Here is a 24,670-nt window from a genome sequence, read left to right on the forward strand (position 1 = left end):
GGGCAAATAGAAATTTGGTACACTTATATGTCAGTATTTACATTCTTGTTTAGCACTGCATTGATTTCAGCTGCTATATTTAGTAACTTATGCTTCTATTTCCTGATTTCTGTTACAATATCTGTAGCTTTCTGTTCCTGTTCTCTCTGTCTGCATGGGCCTGCTCTCAACTATTTCATGCTCAAGTCTCAGTATTCATGTTGCTGATTCTTCCAAAATGCCGTGTAAGCATCAGCATCCAGTCATTCTATTTTCATGACTGGGTTCCTAGTAGCATGGGTTTGGCAACATGCTATAATGACCACTTCTGCTGAGCCTCAGTAGCCTTAGATTAGGATAAATTCGATTATTCTGTGCAGATAGAACACTTCCAGTTAAGTGGCATAGAAGAGAGATGGAGCTAGAATACAGAAATACTATTAGGAGAGTAATTTTGCCAGCCTCTTATGAACATTGGTGAGCTGAAATTCTCAAAACTCATAATTTCTTTCATTTTTATATAGTTTATAGTTATGGAGGGAAATTTATGAGGTAACAGAAGACAAGCTGTGATACAGGGATAACCCTCGTGCTCAGTTTTCATGTTGTTTCTAACAATGGAATGATCATTTAAGAAAACATTATGTGCATCTACAGCCTTATTTTAGAAAAGGGTTTTTATTTTGTTGTTACTTTACAGAAAAATTCAACCCGAAGACACATAACAATTGAGAATTTTCTGCCCAACTGCAGTTATAAGAAGAAGGAAACAGTATTGTAATGAAAAGACTAACTTTGCTGCTATTAGCTCCATCTATTATTATTTGAATTTTGCCTCTACAAAAAGAGACTGTTCTGTTAATTAACAAAATATGGGAGAAGTCCGGGAGATGAAGAACGCTCGTTGGATGATTCCATATGGAGTAAAGTAAAAAAACACTATAAAGAGGTAAAAGTTTTTCTATCAGGTAATGATGGTTCTTCCTTATTTTGCATGTTAAATTTGTAAAACAGAGGTACTTCAGATGGCTGGGCAATTCTGGGGACTGACTAAATTAAGCTTAATAATGCTAGTAAAAATACGGAAGTGTATAAAATTCCAAGTACTGAATGTGTTACTAGGGAAAATATCATTTCTATTCATGACTGAAACGGAAATTGGCAATGCTGGCTCAGAACATAATGCCTATTTATCCTTATGGAAAACATGACACCTCAATTCAGTGTCAGATAACAATGTGCCAAATATAAAAAGGGATTTTCGTTTGGCATTTTAAGTACTCCATCCTACTTCTAACTATGGTATGAGAAGAACAGTTCCTATTCTAGCTGGATGAGAAAATGCCTATAAATTTAAATTTCTTCTAAATACAAATTTAGGAGAAAACAGATGTATGTTTTTCTCAGACTTATATAGATTACAGTGTAAACTATTTTCTTACTGCCTTTTCCAGCTGCTATTTTGACTTTTGTGTGGATTTAAGATTTTTTTTTAAAGGAAAAAGAGTAAATGGCTGCTTCTCTCAAGATAACTGTAATTAAATTCCTATCTGTTAAAAATTGTGATATTTATTCTCAAGCACATTTCCTTTCCCTTACACCATTGCCCTTTGTTCATTTACTTAGATTTATTTGGACATAGTTTACAGAAAACATATTATTTTACCCTAGTATATCCCTCCTGGAGCCAGATCATAAGAGGATCTTCATTTTGCCACTCTTCTTTTAAAAATATAAATTTGTATTCTGTTCATTGAAGTCGAGGGGATCTTTGGATGCTGTGACATTTGGATCATACCCTCTGTTCTTGATGGACTATTGCCAGCATTCTAAAATGTTATTTTTCTGATCATCAAACAAAAGAACCCTGAGTAGAATAGAAAGAGTGTTTCAGTTTAACATTCCTATGGGTAGAGTATTTTAAACTACGATTAAATATACTAGTTCTTATTTATTTGAAAAGTAATATAAAGGAATTAATACAGAATCCTTAGCTGTACTGCTACAGTCCTTTATTTTAGGGTTACAGCTTGTTTAGGAATCCAATCCTGTCCTGTGGCTCTTCAATTTGTGTCATGTTGAAACCTTGTTATTTACTCGCTAGCAATTACTCACACTACTGGAACTACTTATGAGTAACTGCTGATGACTATGAGTAATAAGCTTATGGCATATAAGCATATTCTTAAAAAAAAAAAAAAAAAAAAAAAAACAACCCTGAGGAATTTAGATTCCATTCTCCAAAACTGGCCAAGAAAAAAAGCCTGCCACGTAATTGGTTTAAAATAATATGACATAGCACAATGAAATGTATATCATAAGCATTAGAGATTTTTCCATGTTTTATATTTACCAGTGCATTTATTTGCTAATTTTAATGTTCTGAGATTTATAAAAGTATCTTGGAGTTTGATTTTTTTTTTCATCATCCATTCTCAGTAGTTTCTTTGTATAATAGTATAAGCTATGTATAGTAACTTCTTTGATTCAGCCTGAATGAAATAATAAGAGACTGTCAAAGCTGCTATATTTTAGATCTATATTTCTTTATTAATCTGTATTTCAGGTACTTACTGATGTGATTTGTCTTTTTTTTATGATAGACTATTTTTTTTTACAATAAAGAGCATAAAAGAACAATTATACTTTAAAAGCAGGAGAACTTAACAAAAACTGATTTAACTTTTAGGCTGGTAGCCTAATTACATGAAATTAAAGCTCTTGATACTTTTGACAGTGCCTTTTTAAACAAGTCTAAATATGATAAATGAAAGAGAAATGCAGAATCTGGAATGAGACAGACTTTTTAAATGGAACAAATACAATTCAGAATCTTGGAACCTGTGCCTGTTATGTTCTGTCCCACTTGAATATCACCAGGCTAGCAGGAGTGGTAGTGAACTCAATACTATGTACAGTATAAATAATCCTCATATTTTGAGCAGCAAGCATCATGACCAGCTGATATTTTCTTTCCTCAGGACCAGTTGTTCCCAAGAGTGCGTGGCTGGAGCCATATGATCTTATCAACACATTTGAGAGCCCTGCCCAAACACTGAGAGAGATTTTGCTGCAGCAATGACTGTCATAGAGGAAAATCGCCCTTTTGCTCAGCAGCTATCTAATGTCTACTTTACTATACTTTCCCTTTTTTGTTTTAAACTTTTTGTGAAGATCAGCCTTGCTATACTTAGTCATTTCTACATTGTGAAAGGGAACCGTAAGGAAGCAGCAAGGATAGCTGCTGAATTTTATGGAGTTCCTCAAGGACAAGGTATGTTTGTACTTACTATCTTAGTTTATCACTATTGTTTAATTTTTTTCAGGTAATTTTTTTTCTACTAGCTTGATTTCTTTTCAGTTTGAGAAGTGATATGTGTGAGTTTTTAATGTAGTTTTCTCTGTTTTTAACAAAGTATTTAAAGGAGTTTTGTTAGATATCTTTAGTTATAAGTAAATATATATATATATATATATATATATATATATATATTTTTTTTTTTTGGTTGGTTAATACCAGGTTCAGAATAAAACAGAAGTATTATGGGCAATTTCCAGTTGGAAGAGAGGCCTATACTGAGATTACCATTACTTCCTATTCTATACCAATTTTCCCAATTACCTCTAAGGTTGCCCCCACTTAATCCACATGTGGGTGAAATTTTCCATACCTATCACATGGCTAAAATGAGGTTATTCTTAACATGTTAGTGAAAATAGTCCAGATATTTTTGTGAACAAATTAAGAAAAATATTTCCTCCTTAAATTAAAATGTTCCTACAATAATTTATTCAAGAAGATATAGTCCTTCTTTGCCTTGAATTAGAGACTTGGCATGCACCAAGAAGATTATTGTTTGTCAGAGTGAGCTTTTGGTCATTGTGGTGAAAAAACATCCAACTTCTGTTTGTTGAAGCAGAACTTTGTTAGAGCTGGGCACTACTATTCTCTCAGGCTCTCATCTGCAGTGAGTCTGTACCATTTTTGTTCAATTCTTTTCTGTGTCACAGGATACAAAAAACTCTTTTCTTAAATACATCTCCTAGTGCATGATGGAGCCATGCTTTTACTTAGCATGGGATCCCTGCTGCCTTGCTTTTCTTTGATTGCAGTTCTTTGTATTTAGAGATCATACCATGTGAATTATACAACAGAACAAAAAGATACTTGCTTTGTCTTTCATTGACTTCATTGCTCATCCCTAGATATCAGGAACAAGAAGAAACAGTCAAGAGTTAGATGCAAAGGATAAACTGTAGAAATGGGCTAGAAACATTTTCAAACCGAAAGATCTTTTCACTCTTCAGTGTTGGGATAAATGTCAGATATAATGTAATTCTGCATATGTGTTTAAATTTGCAAACCAGAGAAAGGCACCTACTTCCCAAAGTGAATAGCTTGTGTATTGGGAGATTTGCTTAAAGGTTTTATGTCATGTGTACTCTATATGACTTAGAAAGTATTGAAACCCAGGATTTTCACATCTGAACATGTAGCATCACATCACTGGATCTATTACACATATGTGTGAGTATATGTATATGTATAATTTATGTGGGTGTATGTGTGCACCTGTATTTGCTACGGTAGTGGGGGCAGGATAGGCTTTCTAGCCTACTGGCAAAATTACTTACGCAAGATATGGTAACTCCTGCTCCAAATCAAGAAGAATTTGTCATCAAACACTTCCAGCTAGCTCTAAGGAGGATCATTCTGGGCAGACTGAGACACAATCTGAGTAGTGAAGGAAAAAGAGTAGGGGGAAAAAGTAGCAGGAAAGGAATAAAATGCATTAGGTTAGAGGATGAAACAGTCTGTCTTCTGTTATCTGTCACTGAACCCAGGAGACTTTAGTTTGATCATTCATCAGACGTCTGAACAGCTATATAAAAATGTGTTCAACCTTCTAGCAGTTGGCTCATGTAAAAGATAAAAACTTATCACTGTTGCATGTAACCATTTTGCTGAGGTAGCAGAGGTTTATATTGATCTTAAAGGCTCCAACACATGGTAGAGTTTCTGGTTTTCTGCTTGATTTTTTTTTTTTAAAAAACAATTATTTTTCACAGTGGGCTCTGGGTGTCTTAGTCTTTCATTGCACTCAGTGTTTGGGCCTAGATTTGCAACTGAACTAAGCATGTGTTCGGCTAATGTTACATAATAATCCTAGCTCTTCTGCACACAAACAAGGCTCCTCAAAATTACTGTTTTATCTTAATCATTTTTGTACCTTTACTCTGTGTTCATAGTGGGGTAGCGTGTTGCTGTCTCAATTCACATCTTGTTGTGGGGATGGGTTTATTTATGTTTGTAAAGCAGAGTACACAGATACTTTGTAGAGTTTTTGGAATATAATGTAACAGTTTCTTGTTCTAAGCCACTACATGATAAAATTAAGCACTGAATATCTGCCTAATTAATGACCTCCTTCTGTGTTTTTTATTAAACAGAGAAGTCTCAGCAGAATAAAACAAAAAATAGTAAAATAACCTAATTGAAGGTATAATTAAGAAGTAGTTCCAATTAAAGGAAATGTTAGTTCTTATTTTCTAATTTTAACCTGATTACATTTTCTTAAAATCCTTTTAATGCTGGTATTTTCAGTTTGCTTGTAACTGTAAAATTATTTTTTGCTGCCCTAATGGGTGGGCCATGATAGAATGCTATAATTCTGTAGAGGAATAGCGCTTCAGAAGTAATGCACGACTAGCAGCAGGCATTATCTTGTGTTTACTGGACTGAGCTCCTGAGCTATAATAATCCTTTATGAAACCTGTATAAATGATAGAGTACAGAGGAGTAGTAGTTGATGAAATTCCATTTATCAAACTGTAGGCATATAGGTCAATGCAGGATTTGGGCCCTAGGGATCAAACATTTCTTGGCTGACATCCTTTGTTTTGTGACTGTCCTCATTGAATACGAGGAGACAGGTTCACCTGTGTCATCTGCCCAGTGTAGTCTTGTTGCTAGATTTAAGTTGGAAAAAAGGTCATATTTTGTCCCTTAATATTTCAGGAACATTTTCTCTCTAGTTTGGGTAGTCACCAGCCCACTGTGTTAAATCTATCCTTTGGATCTCATATGAACAGCTGGATTGGAACAGAGTCCATAACTAATTAGAAATGATTATCTTATGTATGTGGCATTGAAATATAAGAACTAGATCAGTGTTCAGCACCAGGTAAGACCAGAAAAGCGTATCTATAAACTCTACTAGTTGTAAATCACATTAAATTGTTTACTGGAGATCAAGTCTGAATCAAACTTTCCTTTTTAGAACTGCAGGAGTGTACAGCTGAAAGGCACCTTGGGAGGTTTTTTGGGCCCATTTACGATCCCACAGCAAATGTTTTTTCAACCTGTTTTTAAAATGCTTAGTAATAGGGAATTCTGCAGTCTCTTTCTGTAGCCTATTACAATTTTTACTATTATCATAATTGGAGTGTTTCTAACTCCACCCAAGATCCACCTAAATCTTTATTTCTGCAAACTAAATATATAAATTTTTAGTTTAATAATGTTTATTATAAAGCATAATTAAGGTATTTATCAGTTATACTCCATGTGTGAAAAGCAATCAATTTTAAGATTATTATCATGGATCTCTTCCTGTCTTGTCAGGAATTACTGTAGTTGCTCTCTTTTGGAATTCTGCCAGTTCATATACATCTTTATTAAAGTCTAATGTTCCAAGTTAAACAGAGTGCTCCAACTAAGACTTTATTAATGCAACAAGTGAAACTATTAGTTGAGTGGAACAGTTATATCACGTGCCATGTATATGATATCCTATGTAATACCTCCTGGAATGAGGCCCCCCCCCCTTTTTTTTTTTAACAGTAAAGTATTATTGACTCAGTCTGTAGCCCTTTACAAACCCCATGCTATTTTGAACAGTAGCACTATACTATGCATTTGCTTTTTCCTGTCTAAATATAGTATGTTGTACTTGTTTTTAGCTAACATCATGCTCTTGATTAAAGACAATTTCTCAGTTTTACTCAAATCAATTTGAAGTTTATTTCCCTCAGAGTAGTTGCAGTACCTCCAACTTTGTGTCATTTGCAAGTTTTCTGAAGATAAATGTAATAGTCTGTCACGTAAAACACCAAAACAATAATACAACAACAATAAAACAACAAAACCTAATGCATGACAGAATTCTGTAGTCTGTATTTGTTTACAGTGGATCAATTCTTGTCTTAATAAACTATCAAAATTAAAACTTCTTTTGTGAAATCAATAGTATTACTACTATAAAATAAGTAAGTGAAAAGGGGGTCTGTCCTATTATAAAGTACCCATTTACTGGATTATTTTTAACTTTGGCACTGATCTTGTAAATAAACACTTACTAGTGCACACATACTTGCCCTATTGAATTGAGGAGGACTGATTAGTTATTTAGAGCTAAGTGCTTTGCAGTCAGGGCCTATCACTGTGTTTTAAATAAATTATGGTATCTTCCTTTTCATGTTGAAGTGAACATGTATTCATTATTCTAGAAAATTCACAAAAATCAGCATTTTATTCATTTATTTCTTTTACGGAAAAAGTCATTGTGCATTGTACGTATATTCAATTTTAATATCCTGTACCCTACAAACTGATCTACAAAGATGAACTTACGCTCAAATTAATTTTGGAATTAATTATTTCCTTAATGGGCTATCCACAGTGACAGTGATTTGCAGTGATTTACTTCTCTTGATGTATTTCCTTAGCATAAAGCACAAGTAGTTTCAGAAGCAGAAAATAGAACCCAGGAATCCTTTCTCAATAATCCTTTGTCCTTCCTAAAAAATCAGGACAATAGTTCAGCTGTTGTGCCATCTCGCTGGGCACAAACATTAGAAAAAGGAAAGGAAAAATAATGTTTTTTAAAAAAATCCTTCTCTTGACAAATTCCTAAAATGTGTAACTACTGCACAACAGATTGGCAATCAATGACTGGTATCACTACCCTATCAACACTTAATAAAATAAAGCAATTAAACCCACCTAAACATTACCTTTATCTTAGTTCCTCTATCTGCAAGTACTAGTCTATTCGTATTAAGACTGAAAAAACTTAAGTTTTTAAGTCACTTAAGTGTGACTTTCTTCATGCCCATATACTACCAGGTGCATTTATGGATAGAATTTTATAAATTTTACAATTCAGGCTTATTATTCTGTCTTGCTTATTTATAATTCTAAAATTCAGAATGTATATGGATAAGAATATAAATATAAAAAGAAACTTTAAAATGAAGTATAATCTCACTATCATATCAAGTATGTAGAATTTAAAGGACACCTAGTTAAATTGGGGCTTGATGTAATTTTGAATGAAATATTTTAATATTGGCTGTTTCTATTTTAAAAAGAAAAGGGAGGAAAAAGAAAAAAAAACATGAAAGCAATTACTAGAATTCTTAGATAAGTAAATCTCTTGAATCTACAATTGAAAGTTCTTGGAGCACTTTCAAAGGTTGCTTTTTTCTTAACAACTCAAATATGACAGTTTTTTCAAGGTACATGTATTTTTTAATAGTTCTGAATGGAAATGCACTTCAGAATTATGATTGAAAAGTCCCTTACTATGCTGAGAAAGAATAAGCTTGTAGACTGAGAAGAATTTGGCTTTTGGCACCTGCAAAGCAACTGGTGTAGGCATGCTCATTGAAGAATTTTACAAATTTGACTTGCTATGAAGTGGTTGCACTTTGGCACAGAAACTTTTTTTGCCTTCTTTGGAAGTACAGCATTTAAGATTAAAAGCTCTTCTTTCCATTTGAGCCCAAGACTCGTTTTTATCCCTATCAACAGTTTCTTGCTATAGTGTTCCTATTTTGTGTGTTTTTGGTTTTTCGCCCCCCCCCTTCAAGACTGCATCTCAGTTTTGTCTTTGTTTTGGATATTTCTTTCTTACTTTGTGCCCAAATTGTGTTAATCTGCCTTGAGAATGAAAAAGTAACTTTCATTATCTAAACATAGATAATCTATTGAAGTGAATGGAGTTAATTCATATTTTTCAGAGCTTTATATCAATGTGCATTGTAATCAGGTAGTTAGCACTGAATTATTTTAATTTATGTTTTTTCATCCTTGTAAGATTAAAAAATTTAGCCGTAATAAAGAAGAAAGTTGTCAACCTTGAAAGCAGTTCTGCTGAACAAATTTGACTGAATGACCAGTTTGTCAATATTATAGGGGAGAAAACTCTGACTACACGCTCTTAGTAATATCCACATTGCTTCTCCTTTTTCCCTCTTAAATTATGGTAAGAAGATTGTACTGAATCCAGGCCTGTGAAGAGTTAATAACTCAGTCTGTTGTACAGCTGTTGCTTGATACAAACTGGAGGATCAAAAGCAACCTTTAGGCTCTTCCTACCATACCAGCTACTGGTCATACCGTGAAAGTGCTCTATATTTACAACTGCTGCTTTGGCACTTCAGCTGATTTTTATAGTTCCTTTGCTTTAGAATGAGGCAGTAGGGCTGCAGTAGTAAACGATTTCAAAGTGTAAGTGCATGTATCAAGTCTTAGGACTTGTCAGATGTTACTGGGTTCACAGGATATAAACTCTATTGGCAAATGCTGCTCAGAGCTTAGCTTAAAAGAAAAAGTCCATACTTTGATAATACAGATAATTTTATTAAAGTTCACATTCATAAACTTGTGTAAGGGAAAAAGATTTTATTTGTATCTAAATTTAAACTAATATTCAGTAACTATCAAAAAGCTTTTAGCTACAAGCAGATGGTGTTACAGATGAACTTTCCTATGAAAGAATCATTTGGCAGAAGTTAAGAAACAAATAACAACAAACAGTTAGTCATGTGCTTACCCTGATACCTGGGGTCTGATGCACAAACCAAGTACTTTGACAACATGAAATTGAATCTTTTGTAAATGTACTGCTTGAATTATGCATTTTATCTTATTTTTAAAATACTACTGTCAACTGCCTGTCCAGGTCTTCAGAGAATATCACTTTATAAGTATTTACATTACTTTAAAATTTTATTTGAACATTATTTTAAATCATTCTATTTGTAGAGTTTGAGTATAGAGTCTCAAAGTCTATTATATTGTTTTTGCAGAAATGGAGAGTTGAATATGCCTTGAATTCTTTTAAGTTAAAAAGTCTACTGTTGAATGAAAATTCTAATGTGTCCTTCTGTGCTGTATATGCCTTGGCAGTGGTAATTATTAGTTTATTAATTTAATTAATTATTAATAGTTATTCTTCATTATCGCATATTAGGCCATCCATGGAATTTTCTGTCTGAGATGGGAGTCCCCATCTCTTTTCAGGATTATGAGACTAGGTGAATATTATTAAGCCTCACATTTCCTGCTTCTTCTTGTACACTGAGCACTACTTATGCAGACATAAGAAACCAGGGACATTAAATACAACTCATAAATTGGAAAAAAAAGGTTGTGTATTGCTTTTAGATCTGCACTGTTTGGAAAGCTTACTTTTCTTTTTAATTAAAATTGGAACTGTAGTGAATGATTAGAGCAATGTTTTCCTACTATTCTATTCTAACAAGCTGCAATTGATAATGTCACTCAGCAACAGTTGTTAGGTAGGGAAGATAGGCGCAAGGCATTTTCTCCACTTGCATTCCACAGCGATCACAGTTCTATTAATAAAAGCCATATAAGACCTCTGCTAGCTTCCTGGATACAATAGGGATTCATTTAGTAATGACAGGAATACTGTATGGCATACCTATTCACCATACCATCCAGTGTAAGGCACCGCATTTAGCATTTGTTTTTCATACACTGTATGTAAGTTAATGGTGTAAAAATGCTTAAGATAGTATGAGTGCCCTTTTTAAAAGCTGTAAAAGGGAGAATTTTCTGATAAGTGTATTACCCCTTCTTCATATGCTAAATAACTCTGCCAGAGAAGAGTCATACTCAAAAATAATTCTGAAGATTCTAGACACTTGCTTAAAATGACGCAAATAACACCACATATCAACAAATTACCAGAACCTCCTCTGAAGAATATAATCTATCTTAAAGGGGTTTTGGTGAGGGTTATGTGATGGAAATAGACTGGCATAGCAATTCAAGCAGCCACAGCACTGGCATATCTGTGCCAGCAAAACCCAAGCACACCTCTTGGCGGGCACTGACTCTTCCCTCACCTTAAAGAAAATCTTTGGGGTGACAGAAGGCTCTTGTGAATGTGCCTGCTGGAACCTGTTTGCATCCTTCCTTCCCTGAAAGTAGCTGAGGTATCCCATTACAGGTATTCCTTCATGGAAAGTGTTTTTTTTTCTTTTTTTTTCCCCCCCACTTCCCTGAGAAGAACATTACCACAAGCTCTGTTTTCTGAAGGCCTTTACGCATTTTTGTCAGTATCATTCATGCTTACTTCCTTGAAATATCTTTTTTTTAAGGTAGATCTTTTACTTGTCACCAGCATACTTTTGGCATGCTTGATTGGCATGTTTTAAATTAACTCATGTGGAAATTCATCAATTCATCAATTGATTTATTTTTCTGGATGAAATGAGTAATGAGCTTTTGAACTACAAACAAGTAGACAATGAAACAATGTGAACTTTGATATAACTTAGAACTCTAGTTTTTAAAGGTACTTAGCAATAAGACTGAAAAATGATCCTGGAGTAAAGGATAGAGCGATCTACCTGCAATGGCAAAGACAACTGTTGTTAAAGGAGAGATATTAAGGAATCTCCAGTATTAGATTGAGGCAGGCTCAGACGTACCATCTGCACTGGTCTATTTTGCAGCAGAGGGCATAGAGCAGCCTGGGAAAACCAAAATAGCATAGTTCCCTGAAGGTGATTCTCCTTCCCACAGCCATAGATCTGTTGTGGCCAGGGTTCTGCTATTCACACTCTTCTCTTGTAGGAGGTGTTCTCAAACATTTGCAATGCAGGCAAGCAGAGAGTGAACTTCTGCCAGGGTTAGATGATGATGGCTTTGGGGGAATGCGTGACGTGCCTAAGTATTGAGCTATATTCACGATTGCAGAAAGACTGACTGGTTGATCATAAATTCATTATGGCATGCTCTATCTGTTTCACTAGTCTTCCTGGCAATAGATAAGATTTCAGTCTTTATAGTTGTGTCCTCATGCTAATTAACTGAAGATTCACTCTGTAGTGCTCTGTACCATTACCATGCCAGCTAATAATGTCATGCTTTGTCTCCTCCATCTCTCCTCCAATATCTGAAGCCTGGGCTTGTTTGACAATTGCTTTGGCCATGTTGACCAGCATCACTGCTTTGAGTTGTTTTTCTTAAGTGCACAGATTAGAAAATGCTGAGTTACCTCTGTCTGTCTGCATGAAGAGATCTAGAGGGTGCCCATTGCAAACCTGAAGAAGAAATGTAGTAAATGTATCATTGTTCCATGTCTGACTGCTGTAATGGCTGAGGCAGAGCCTTTACTGATAACATCAGAAATTTAAGCTCTTTCTAAACCTTCCAGTTTGGTTCCAAGCATAAAAGAGTGCAAGGCCTGCGAAGTGTTAAAATGTTAGGGAGAAGAGGTAGGACAACTAGTAGCTATCCATGCTATCACTATCTTAATAATGATTTGTACTTCAAATAAGAAGCAGTGATGATACAAGCAGGAGTCTGTAATAGTTTTGTTTTGTTTTGTTTTTTTGGTGCTATTGGTGGTATAGGGAAATGACATTTCTTGCTTGTTTGTTTGCACTAATAATGCTAGAGGCATATGTTTATAATGAGCAATTACCTTCCTGTATAACTGTTTTTGATTTTGATATACACCAGGTTGGTCCCAGATGAGTGTCAAATGGTGCTTGACTGTAAGCCTCATATGGGGAAACTTCTGAGCTGGTTGACTTACACTGGAAATGGACAGGAAATTTTTGCAAACAAGCCACTACACTATTTCTCATAAACAGAGAATGAGAGACATTGCAAATACAGTCAAATCTTCTTATGACTGATCCACAAGTACTACTTAAAAAAAAATAATAGTGGAAGATAGTACACTCTTGGGCATAAATAAATATTCTTGAATGTATGACCATCTAAGTATTACCTGTTTATCTGCTGGCATTTAGCAAGATGTGGAGGACAGAGGGCTGTGGTTGGTGACATATGGGTAATGTCTAAGCTTCTAGTTGTTTGCTAGTGATTGATATCATCTTAGCCACAGACCATGGCTTGATGCAAGCATTTGATTAAAAAAAAAAGGAAAATTTTTCCCCCCTTATCATACTACTAGAGCTTTATCACTGTGATGTACTGTGATGCATTTAATTTCCTTGGTGCTGAGCCAGCACTGCAGGATGTAACAGTGGCCCCCATGGCCTTTTGGGATGCTGTGTTTTTATAGGTAATGGTGTTTCTGTAATTATTTCCAAAATTTGCTTGATATTAGCCTCTTGTATATTCAAGATCTCTTCTGGTTCGTTTGTGACAATGTTAAACGACAGGCAACTCCTACGGTATTGGCACTGAGACCCAGGAAGCCTGTCCATCATGTCACCTTCTATTTACAGCCTATGTATCATACAAGGAGGAAAAGACATTTACATGTCCTGTTCCAGAATTTAATGTGGCAGGCTCCAAATAACCCCATAATTATACTGGTTGAAAAAGTAGATAGAGTGGTTGAACCTGAAAGCACAGAATAGTTTGGGAAGCCGGATGGTACATCGTTTGGCTAAATTGAGGAGGGTTGCACACAAAAAAAGGACTAATCTTTGGCATTTGGAAATAGGGCAATTTTGCCCAATTCTTCCCAGGATAAATTGTTATTTTTAGAGTGCGGACAGTTTGCATCAGGCTGCATCATGTCGATTCTTGGTGGTGTTATTGTTTTAATTAATGTATCATCTTGTGGTATCTAAATGGCATCTCTATGGCATTAAGAGCAGCATTCAGAATAGAATGGGTTCCCCATTGAAATAGATGAACAAAAATTTCTTTCCATATTCATTCCCACCTGTTAAGAGCACAGTTGTCCCCACAGAGTAAGCTCAGCTATTTGCTGGCACACAAATGTTGAGAGTGTACTGACATTTATTCTTACAACAATCTGGATAGAAAACATTATGAAGAAAATTTCTTGAAAGTTTCCTATAACATTTCTCCCCTTATAAATTAAATAAATATTAGTGAAATGCAACGTAGTGTATTATTTAATGTTTGCCAGTTAAACTAAGTCCAAAGGCCAAGCTCATCAGTAAAAACCTCTGGTTTCTTTATTCTGAAACTGTATTCTGTAGTGTCGGCCCCTTCATCTTGCTCCTTTTGTGCAGGGAGCTGCATTGCTACCATGAGTAAATATAATCTGAAAGCTTTCCCTGATTGCTTGTATACCAAAGTAGGTAAAAATATGGTCTACTGTAGTTTCTTAGATAAAAGAACCTATACTATACATTTGAATGTGTATTTAGATTTTTTTGTTGTAAATTTTGTTAGTGGATTTTGGAACTCCTTAAATGTCTACCTTTGTTTTAAAATAACCTTTTATGTACTTTTTATGTACTATTATAATGTGACTTTTGTATGGTTTTTGCCCAGAAGATGAATAGTTCTGCCTCGCAGAATTTAGTGGAAAGCTGCTTCTAGAATTCTGAATGAGTTTTGCCTTTTCTAATGCATGAAGGAAGATAGTACATATTTTATATATTTCATTCTGATGTCTTCCAAAGTATGCAAAGTCGGTGCACAATAGTCATTGGTAAGTGTCTATGGAATAGAGATACATTTCTCAATATCCTTGCCTTGAAGGTGGCAAATTTTTGAGGTAGTCTACTTCCATTGCCAGCTCACTGCTTTGTATACAGTTCTTTGGGTGTCAGCAGCACCTGCTCACCCTCCTCCTTGAGGGTCTGTCTCTTTGAGGCTGTGGCAGCTGTCTGTGCATGTGCTGGTTGCCTTGCTGCTGCAAGTCACACTTCTGCAGATGGTGATGATAATACTGTGCAGGGCTGGAGTATCTGTGGGAACTGAGCAGCATGAACTGCTCACCTCACAGAACAGACCTAGCTTCATTCTCAGCTGACAACCTCACCCACAAAGCTCCTATAAAAAACATGCAAGTCTTGTCTTCTCAGCCCACTGTCAATCCCTGCTGTACAGTGCCGAATGCTTTGCTTGATCCTAATCCTCATCACCTTCTCCTGAAAGTCTTGGGATTCCATTCTAAATGGAAAGAGAATGTAAAACTGAGATGAACCCCAAAGCCATGGAAAATGTAGAAATTGTCATCAGCTGTTTGTCACCTGTAGAATAATGCTGATATCTTCCTGACATGGACTTGTGTATACACACAGTAAGGTTTCTTGTGAATTCATCATATTTTTTCTGTATTTATTTTCTTGGAAAAGATAGTATAATTTAACAAGTAATTCTAATATTAAAGTGACATATTTGTAATGTGCATGCTGTTCTGCTCTGTTTCAGCTTTTACTTGCAGAGAGTCTGATTGCTGGATGTTGCTGTAGAGGTGTTTATTTCAGTCTGTGAGGCATTCTGGCTGATTCAGCTAGATAGACTCTGAGGAAAACCTCTTCCTGAAAGCTGCAGCATCTCTGAGAGAATGCAATTTCCTTCTCTTTTGCTAGAATAGAAATAGCTCACCTACTTCTGTTCTCCTGTAAAGATATTCCAGTCAGGCACACCAGTTCTCATGCACTGCATATTCAAGGTGAAATTCAAGGTGTTCCTTCTACATCCCCTTGTCCCACCTAACTATGATCCTGGCACATATTTTTTCCTTAAAGAAAGACAAAAGGACAGAGAAAGAATGTGTATTATTTCAACATTTAAGGGATAAATTTTCGTTAAATACCTGAAAGAAATCACACTAGGAAAAAAACAATAATGTTTATTTTCTTTTAAAAAGTTTGCAAATGGCTAGATTTTATATTAGTAGAAGAGGACAGTTAGGAAATACTAGAAGGAAGGAGGGGGAAGGGAAGGGGTAGTATGTTAACTATTACTGGTACAAGGAAGTCACTCCATGCTTGAATTTTATCATGAATCAGTTACTTCTTTTTGCTTCTCCCTGCAGATTTCTGTTCTGTAGTACCAGCATGGTGCATGGTAATACAGAAAAAAATTTGCTACTAGTGTGTTGCCCTTGTTTTCCTTATATTTAAAATATAATGAGTTGTGCCTCTTTTGATAAAGTTGCAGCCTTGCTTTTGTAATGGGATTAGACTTTCAAAATAACCAGGGAAGTCTTGTTTTGCTAGTAAAATCAAGCTTTTATTTATTCAAGATGTAGTTTTCAGTTAACATCTGTACGATACTGTGTCTCCTATTTAAAAAACAAAGCAAACAAAAACCAAAAGGTGTTTTGTAATTAGATTCTTCCTAGCTACACAATTTCTCTCTTAACTGCAAATTACATATGAGTAAAGCTTGATTCCATAATAATTTTTGTTTCAAGCTGTCATCAATAAAAGAATTGCCGTCCTGATAAACGCAGTTCTATTTTTTTCTGTTTTAGTTTGCTTGTTATGCAAGCAATAAAGCAGTGAATACTTACGCTTTAAGAATCTGTTTCCTTTTCGGTTTAATGATGAAAAATTAACACCTTCTTTCCATTTAAATCATGTAAATAGTTAAGACTCATGCTGTAGCTAAGCTGATTCTTTCTCCGTTTTAAAAATAGAAAATGCTAGAGCAATCCTTCCCTTCCCCCACTGTGTACTCACTAGTCCAAGCTAGTAAATGTAACTGAATGGATTTCAGTGTTGTAGCCATTCTACAGTAAGTACAACAAGATCCCTTGTGAAAAACTGAAAGGAGGAATAAAAGGTGGTAGAAATTCATTTGTGGATGTGCGTCAGACCAGAGTACCTGCATTAATGATAGACAAGCTTTCCTCGAGAAACAAGTAAATAATGACAACAAATACTGCTGTTGAGAGGAGCTGCACTCACCAGAATCTCCCCAAAAGAAGCCTAGAAAGTATAGGGGAGTGTCCTGCAAAACGAAAAGCTAGCTGGGGTATTCTGACCAGCCAAGGTTAGTATAGCAGCCATTTCACAAACTGATGGTGTACTGAAATATGCTAAGCTGACCCAGTTTATGATCTAGCTTTAAATTGTTATTTCTTTCCAGCTGTAATGTAAATTTTTGATTGTTTTTGGCACTCTATTACCTTCCATGGGTTAACACAAGGGTATTGAAACTATTTGCTGTTGTTCTTTCTGCACTGAAATCAGCTGATCTGAACTACTCTTTCTTGTTTATCTGCACTGTTTGTTTTATGCAAGTATTTAAGGCTTGACTTACCCCGACTTTTGCTGTCCTGCCATAAGGTAACTGGATACTGAGGGCTAATTGTTTACAAGAGAACAGAGAATGAAAGGAGGTGGAAGAGTAACTTTATACGCCAAGTTTAGAGGTAACTGAAACAGAAGGCAGTGGAGGAAATACAGGTGACAATTATTGCATCCTATACTAAGATACTAAAGGCAAATTTGTAATTGTAAGGGTTTGTATAGAGAAGTAATTATGAGGCATTTAAGTTACTGGACAGACATTTTGAGCAATGAGGAATAAACTGAATAATAATAGAAATGTTTAGGACTGCTATATTATATGTTCCATTTTTTTCTAATTTTGTCTTAGTATAACAAGTGTGTAAAAGAGCTTTGAGTAATTGTGCAGTTGAGTAATTCTCCGCTGAAAGGTGAGTTTTTTTAAAAAATAGTGATCATTAACCCTATTTAATAACAACTATATTCTAAGACTCAGAGTAAGCCAAATAAATGAAGGAAGTGAAAACTTGTTAGCATTGACAACATGAAATTAGTAAGTATTTAAAAACTGGAAGATAATGAAATAATCAAGGAAAGTAGACAGGGTAGGTGATGTGAGGGAGAGGTTGAATATATTTTACATGGGAATTTCATAATTCTTTCCATGCAAAACATAGCTATATGGTATGTGAACAGGAGGATGAGAAGCATTCCTAAAATAACTTTGCTAATTTCCAGTACTGTCAATTTTAGAATTAAGCAATGTTCAATAATTTCAGCAGCAGTTACTGTAGTTTCCTAAATAACCACTGAACTACAACGGTATTGTAAGGTTATATTTATTCATCAGTATTAACCTGCAGTGTACCTTTTACCCTCCAATTGTTCACCATTTGAGCTAAAATTACCTGATCTGTAGTAACTTTTCATTTATGAACGTTTCAGTTTATTAGATCAGCAGTTTCCAAGAACAAGGATAATCTTCATCAGAAAAGAATTTTTAAGGATATTTTGTTTAAAAATGTTAGCACTAGCTGCTCCTTGATCAGATCAGGATCAGAACAGGTTTTTTTTGTCATTTTTATAAAGAATTGCCTCAGTTAGCCAAGATTTGAAATTTTAAAAAATTCACAGCAAAATATGGAAAGTAAATTTTTCTGAAGGTCCAGCTACTTACACCTTCTTTGTGATGGCCAAACTGCACATCTATGCTTTCTGATAGACATTCTGAAGCTTCTGAGAGACTCCTGTTGCAGCTGATGCTTCCAGTTGTTGCATGTTACTTGAGCAGCAGGAATATGTAATATCAGATAGGAAGGATCCATACAGGCTTCCAAACCTGACTATCTTTGCGAGGCACCTTGCAGAGCAATGCCAGAGGACATCATTCCAGAATGCATAATATCTGCAGATTGTAAAATGGGCTAAAAGTGGCAAAGGGACAGGAGACATATGTCATAGTAGATTTGGATAGAAGGGAAAAGAGTAGAGCCAGACTAGGAAAAGATCTTCAGCCCAATGGCATGAGGGCCACAGCCAGGCTGTTTTAGCAAAATCTCTTGGATTTGGCAAAAATCAGCACACTAGGCGCATCTTTACTGGCCAACTGGGTATTCTCTGCAGTAGTTACACTCTGACGAAAGATTGAAAAAATGCTGAGAGTTATGAGCCTAATCTGGGCAAAATGACTTGCAGTCTGGTTTAAGGGCTACAAACTATTTGACAAGCCCAGGTCAAAAATTCCTCTAGACAAAAGTCCTCCAAAATCTGAAGTCAACTCAGAATGTCAGTTATTCCTTTTCTGTAAGCTTCTACTTGGGAAGTCCTCTGAAAAACTCTTCTTTTGTTTTAGTTATTAGTGCAAGCAAATATTAACAGCCTAAGAACACTACCAACTGCTCCACACACTCAAATCAAAGAATATGATGTGGATCTAACATTCTCTATTGATTACAGAAGTTTAGAGGCTAATATGACTTTTTACATCTTAGTGCTCTTGCTGTGGCATAGTTTGCAAGCTACTTTAGGCTGGACAAAAATGTAGCGAATTGTTGATCCTTCAGGAAGGTGGAAAAACAAACTGTGTGACTAATGGACAGAGGAAGGAGCAGTTGTTGCTATGCTTTCACATGACAGGAGAAGGCACCTGACACACTTCTGTGTATGCAAGGCCCAGAACTGAGGCAGGAACAGCTGCTGCTGCTGCCATTGCCATTACCACTGCTTTCATGTAGCATAATGTTGCTTTTATAGTGGTGGAAGCCAAGCAAGCAATGTTTGGTTATTGCTGTTGCTTTTTTAAAGGACTTTTAATACATTTCGGTGCCTCATGTTTCTCTGTTAAAAGTAGGTTGAGTTGCAATTCCAGGCACTCCAAATTTAGGAAGTGTTAAAAGATATGTTGCCTATGCCATGCTGATTTGACCCTCTGATGTACTGTAATGCAAAATTTGACAACATGGCCACATGCTGTACTTTTCTACAGAACTTCTGCTCCCTTCACTGCACAAGATAGTCTATGTTTTGAGAATGGATTAAGTTTATATATGAAAAAATATGTCCTGTGTGTTCCTATTTACTGGAAAGGTTAGAAGATATGTAGTGAATGAGGTAGGAATTCACAAGAAAAAAGGGTTTATTTTTTTAGTTCCATTTCTAAAACTGGATTTGGTTCATCTCTCTGCTGTGGCATCTAGATGGTTGAAGATGAGTCATCTAACCTAAAAGTTTTCTGAGTGATCGTAGTTATTCTTGATATTATCCAAGGCTGCAATTTCAGAAGATCCAAGCTCTCATAACTGTAATTGAACAATGCTTTCAATGTAAGCTACAATGCCTAAGTACTCTTGAAAAAATAAGTCATTAGATCTGTTTTACAATTTGAGCCTTAAAACTCTGTCTTTTGGTTCCTTAGTTATAAAACAGTATGAGTGGACAATGTTGTGAAGATAGATTCAATAAGGGTTTTGAAGTATTCTTTTGTTATTGTGAGAATACCCAATTGTTATTGTGAGAATACCAATGGAAAAGGCAATATAAATGTTTAGATTGTGGTTTGGATAGTATGTGCTAAAGAGCAAGAGATCCTTTTAGATATGAAGATATAAAATAATTTGATAACTTATTCATTGAATATGACACAGGTAGTCTCACAAAAATAATGTGTGAGTGTGTAACATGGCTGTATCAGAAGTTGAACTGTATAGAAAAGCTTTTGTTTTGTATGATTTTCAAACATTGGAAGTTGTTGGCATTTGAATTTGGAATGAAGTCCACAAATTTTGAAAGTCTGTGTGATGATTGGTTCACTGTGTGATGATTGGTTCAAAACTAAACTTTGCAGGGTTCATCAACATTTCAATTTCATGTGTGTATGTGTACACACACACAGAGTAATTATATGTGTTATAATTTCTATATTATATGTATATAATGTATAATTCAAAGAGGTGAGACTTTCACTGCTGACACATAGTTATTAAAAACTCTTTTTCCTGACCTCAAAACTGTTAAGAACTTCATTGACATAGTAGTGAACTGCTAAAAGAAAAACCTAGAATTAGTAGCAGTTGGTATGCTTGAAATATTCTATGCTTATTTCTTTTCTAATATAATGTGAGAAAGTAGTAAAATACCATATGAACATTTGGCAGTGCTTCCCTTACAAAGCTATTTACTAATACTGATTTTTTGAGGATAATAAACTATTGATTCCTGTGTTTAATTACATGAGGTTAGAAAAGAAAGCGTTTATCCTGCAGTTTATATGCAGTTCAAACTTCTATTGATTTCACTATGAATCTCCCTCATGCTGAAATTCTAGTTAGGCTGTCTTGGAAAGCAAATGCTGGCACTTTACAAAGCCTTTTTTTTTTTTTTCTTTTTTTTTCCTTTAAAAAAGAAAAAAAAGAAACAGGAAAAATAAAAAAGAACCACTGCCCTTTAACATAAGAAAAGAAACTGGCAACTGTTTGAGTTCATATCTTAGAGCTGTGTTTACTGCAGAGGTTTTACAGGTGAAAGTTCATATTACAGTGAGCTGCTGATCTCCTTCCAAACATAGCTGAAGTGTATTAAGAACAGGCCCAACTAGCAAGAACAGATTTTTATTTTGAATTGAAAGAAATGAGTAGGATTTATAATTGCAGCTGGCTGGAAGTGCCATGGGGAGATGGAGATTTAGGTATTGTATATTTTGTAATAATATTTTTTTTAGCCTTGCCTGTTAATACAATGAATAAATATCTTTATTCTTTCTCTTTAGAGTTTGTAGAGCAGTGTGGGCTGCCGTTCCTGGTAAACTATATGCCAGTGAGCTTGGAACTAATGTGGTTTCTAAATTTAGTTAGAATTACTTTGCCTTCAGCATCTGTCAGAGACAACGTCAGTAGGGACTTAATACATTAACAGTTTTTGAATATAATATGTTTGCTAATACTGTTGTTACAGACAATAATGAATTGAAATTTTACTCATTTATGTTCTTGTAAATGCTTTCTAAGTAATAGACATGGCAAACTTAGATTAGCAGAGGCAGAGGCAGGAAGCTAAACAAAAAATTTAATTCTTTTGATGACACCTGTTTATTTATAAGATAGGTATTTATTTTGAACATATTCTTGTCCACTTGATACTTAGTGATGAATTATTATGCTTAATGATAAATCAGTTAGAATGTGACATTTTTTTCCAAACTTGGATTGAACAGAATCTTTCTGTAGCTGTTATACTTACAGATTTTATTATAGAGCTGATAACAAAACTAAGCATTTCATATTTAAGAGATTTAGCAGAAACAGTTAACTGTGCAATGTATACTTGAAAGCGGGGATATAAAGTGGGTCTACGTGCAAAAGTGAGCTTGAAATGGGATCCAGCATCATTTGATTCTCTAGTGTCACTGAAACAGATACATCAACAGACATTCTTGCAGATGTAGGAAAGGAGAATGTAAAAAGCATATTTTTCAGGTCCCACCTGTGCCTCTGTTCTGTTTAGAATTATACTTAGTCACAAAAATGTCCTATGTATGAATATATTTAATGTACATATAGACTTAATGACATTTATATTTTTCTTAGTTGTTTTTTATATAGTAGTTGTCTTTTTTTTTTTCCTTCTTAATTTAGGAATAAAATAAATGGTCAAGAAAGAGAAATTCTCTTCAATTAAGACATAGGGACAAAATTTCAAAAACAACTTCTAAATACAGCTTTTAATTATTTTTGAGCAATTATTGGAAATTAATGTATCCAATGGTTTTGAAAGCTTACTTGAGTGCTGGTTCTAATAATACTAAGGAGGAGAGCATTAGTCAAAATTGTCGTAGTGATTGCACATATCCAGCCTGTTATATGATAACTATACTTGAGCTTATTGGAGTGGGAGCGAGGAAATTCTCACATTTTCTAAAAATCAGGATCATTTAAATTTCTCAGCTCTGTTACTGTAGTATCAAGTCCCCTAAATTGCAAACAATTTTTGTATGTTTATCAGTTATTCTCACTAGAAATAAGAATTGCAAGATATTTAATAAATGCAAAATAAAAGTATAGGGAACAGTGTGTACGCCTGTGTGCACATGTGCACACACACACGTACACACACGCATCTTAGAGCAAATAAGAATATTGGAATCTGGATCTTACCTGTGGTCCAGGTAAGTGTAAGGGAATCATACAGATTAAAAAAAAAAAAAAAAAAAAAAAGTACAAGAAATTTCACAGGTACTGGATACTACAATATAATAGAAATCTTCTTGCATTTTTAAAGGCCCAGATTGGGAAATTTTAATCTCTAGTATTTTAGTTCTATAACAAATTTTATCTAGTCCTATGATAACTTAAATGTTCAGTTGTGCTTTAATTTTTCTAAGGTTTTTCTTTTTTTTTTTTTTCTTTCTTTTCTCCTGTCTCAGTAGCATCCAAGGACGCTGAGTTCCATGGTGCGGTTGTGAGTTCTATGAGAAGATAGTCTTGTGCATGATTAAGTTTAAGTTTCATAGAACTGCTTGTTTAGTTAGGGGAAAAGGAAACTAGGAGCTCTTATCTTTTCCATCTTGTCTGTTTATATGTTTATATAAAATAAACGTATTTTATATGTTTTAACTATCCCCTCGTTTCTATTCAGGTTGAACAGTCTTAATCTTTCCGGTCATTCTTTATGTGATTCTCTGTGCATTCTCATCACTAGACTGTAAAATCCCACTGATTTACTGAATTCTTTTAGGGTACTGCACGGTGCATTCCAGAAGATGGCAGACAATTTGAGATGGAAGATGGATTCTCAATCTGTCTTTCTCTCCTTGCACTGGTGTAGTAGCAGCAGATGAATCTCATCATGCACAGGGATTTCTCTATTGAATTTCATATAGTTTAGCAGTTTTTTTGCACTTTTTCAGGGTGGTTTATGTCAGTGTTAGGTCTAAATATCATTTTATTGACGTTTATAAGTTTCTGTATGACAACTATAAAAATTAATTTTTTACAAAATGATGTAACTTACTATATCACACTAATATAATCAACGTATCAATACTTTGTTCTCCACTGTACAACAGATTCATATAATATGAATGTTTACAGTTAATGTAACTTAGTTTTTATTGTCTAGAAACTGGTAATTTGAAATACAGACTATAAAGAGGAACAAATAATTTCACAGAACAACTGACTTTGCTATATTCATTCCAAAATCCTTCTAATTTATATGGTTTACTCAATAAATGTTGTTATTATATAGGTTCTTGGGCAGATCGCTCACCTCTGCATGAGGCAGCAAGTCAAGGACGTCTTCTTTCACTAAAGACTTTATTGTCACAGGTGAAGGCTGTGTTCTTAAATTTGCTTTTCTTTTGTTATTTAATTTCTCAGCATAGATTGTTACTGTGGATTTAGTATGTTTTGCTTTGCTTTTTTTTTCAACTGAATGTTTCAGAAAAATTCACATTTGGGAATTTTTTTTTAGTGTAAGTTAATATTTAAAATATTCTCCCTATTTTAAAACTTTCTAAAAATTAGTCTTTGTATCTGAATGTATATCACTCACCCTCTCTTCTGTAACTGTAGTTCCACTAATTAGAGTCCTCAGGTAAATAGAGTTGGTCAGAAAGATACTTGTTTATGAGGAAGAATCATTCTGTTTTTTGCCTAGTTCTGATTAAAACAAGAAAATTATATTTTTAACAGCAAAGGAAGAGAATGTAAATCACTGAATTTTATACTGCAGTATTGTGTCATCTGTTACAATACTGATCAATTATACTGGAGAATATATTTGATGTAAGCCAATAAAGATGATTAACTTTAAAGAATCAAAAAACACCTACTACAGAAAATTTCAAGGGCTCCATCACTTTATCAATCTGAGAACAGTTCTCCTTGCTGAAATCTGTTTGACCTTAAGGCAGAGAATTGTGTAAACACAGAACGGTTTAGACTCAGGGGTT

The 24,670-nt window shown here is 34.7% G+C and overlaps 1 protein-coding gene across 3 annotated transcripts in view; it reads left to right on the forward strand.

The window, feature by feature from the left end:
- The first annotated feature begins 711 nt into the window (after positions 1–711).
- The window catches only part of ASB5 (ankyrin repeat and SOCS box containing 5), a 30,666-nt gene continuing 6,707 nt past the window's right edge, over positions 712–24,670 (forward strand). Inside the window, exons 1-3 of one of the 3 annotated variants that reach the window (XM_062575787.1) lie at positions 712–947; positions 2,961–3,253; positions 23,965–24,044. In XM_062575787.1, coding sequence (XP_062431771.1) covers positions 3,058–3,253; positions 23,965–24,044 — 276 coding nt within the window. In that variant the 5' untranslated portion in view covers positions 712–947; positions 2,961–3,057. Of the gene's footprint in view, positions 948–2,960; positions 3,254–16,791; positions 16,985–23,964; positions 24,045–24,670 lie in introns of those variants that run through there. The other 2 variants (XM_062575788.1, XM_062575789.1) reach the window with 2 other exon arrangements.

Source organism: Rhea pennata, chromosome 4 (assembly GCF_028389875.1).
Source record: "Rhea pennata isolate bPtePen1 chromosome 4, bPtePen1.pri, whole genome shotgun sequence".
NCBI lineage: Eukaryota > Metazoa > Chordata > Aves > Rheiformes > Rheidae > Rhea > Rhea pennata.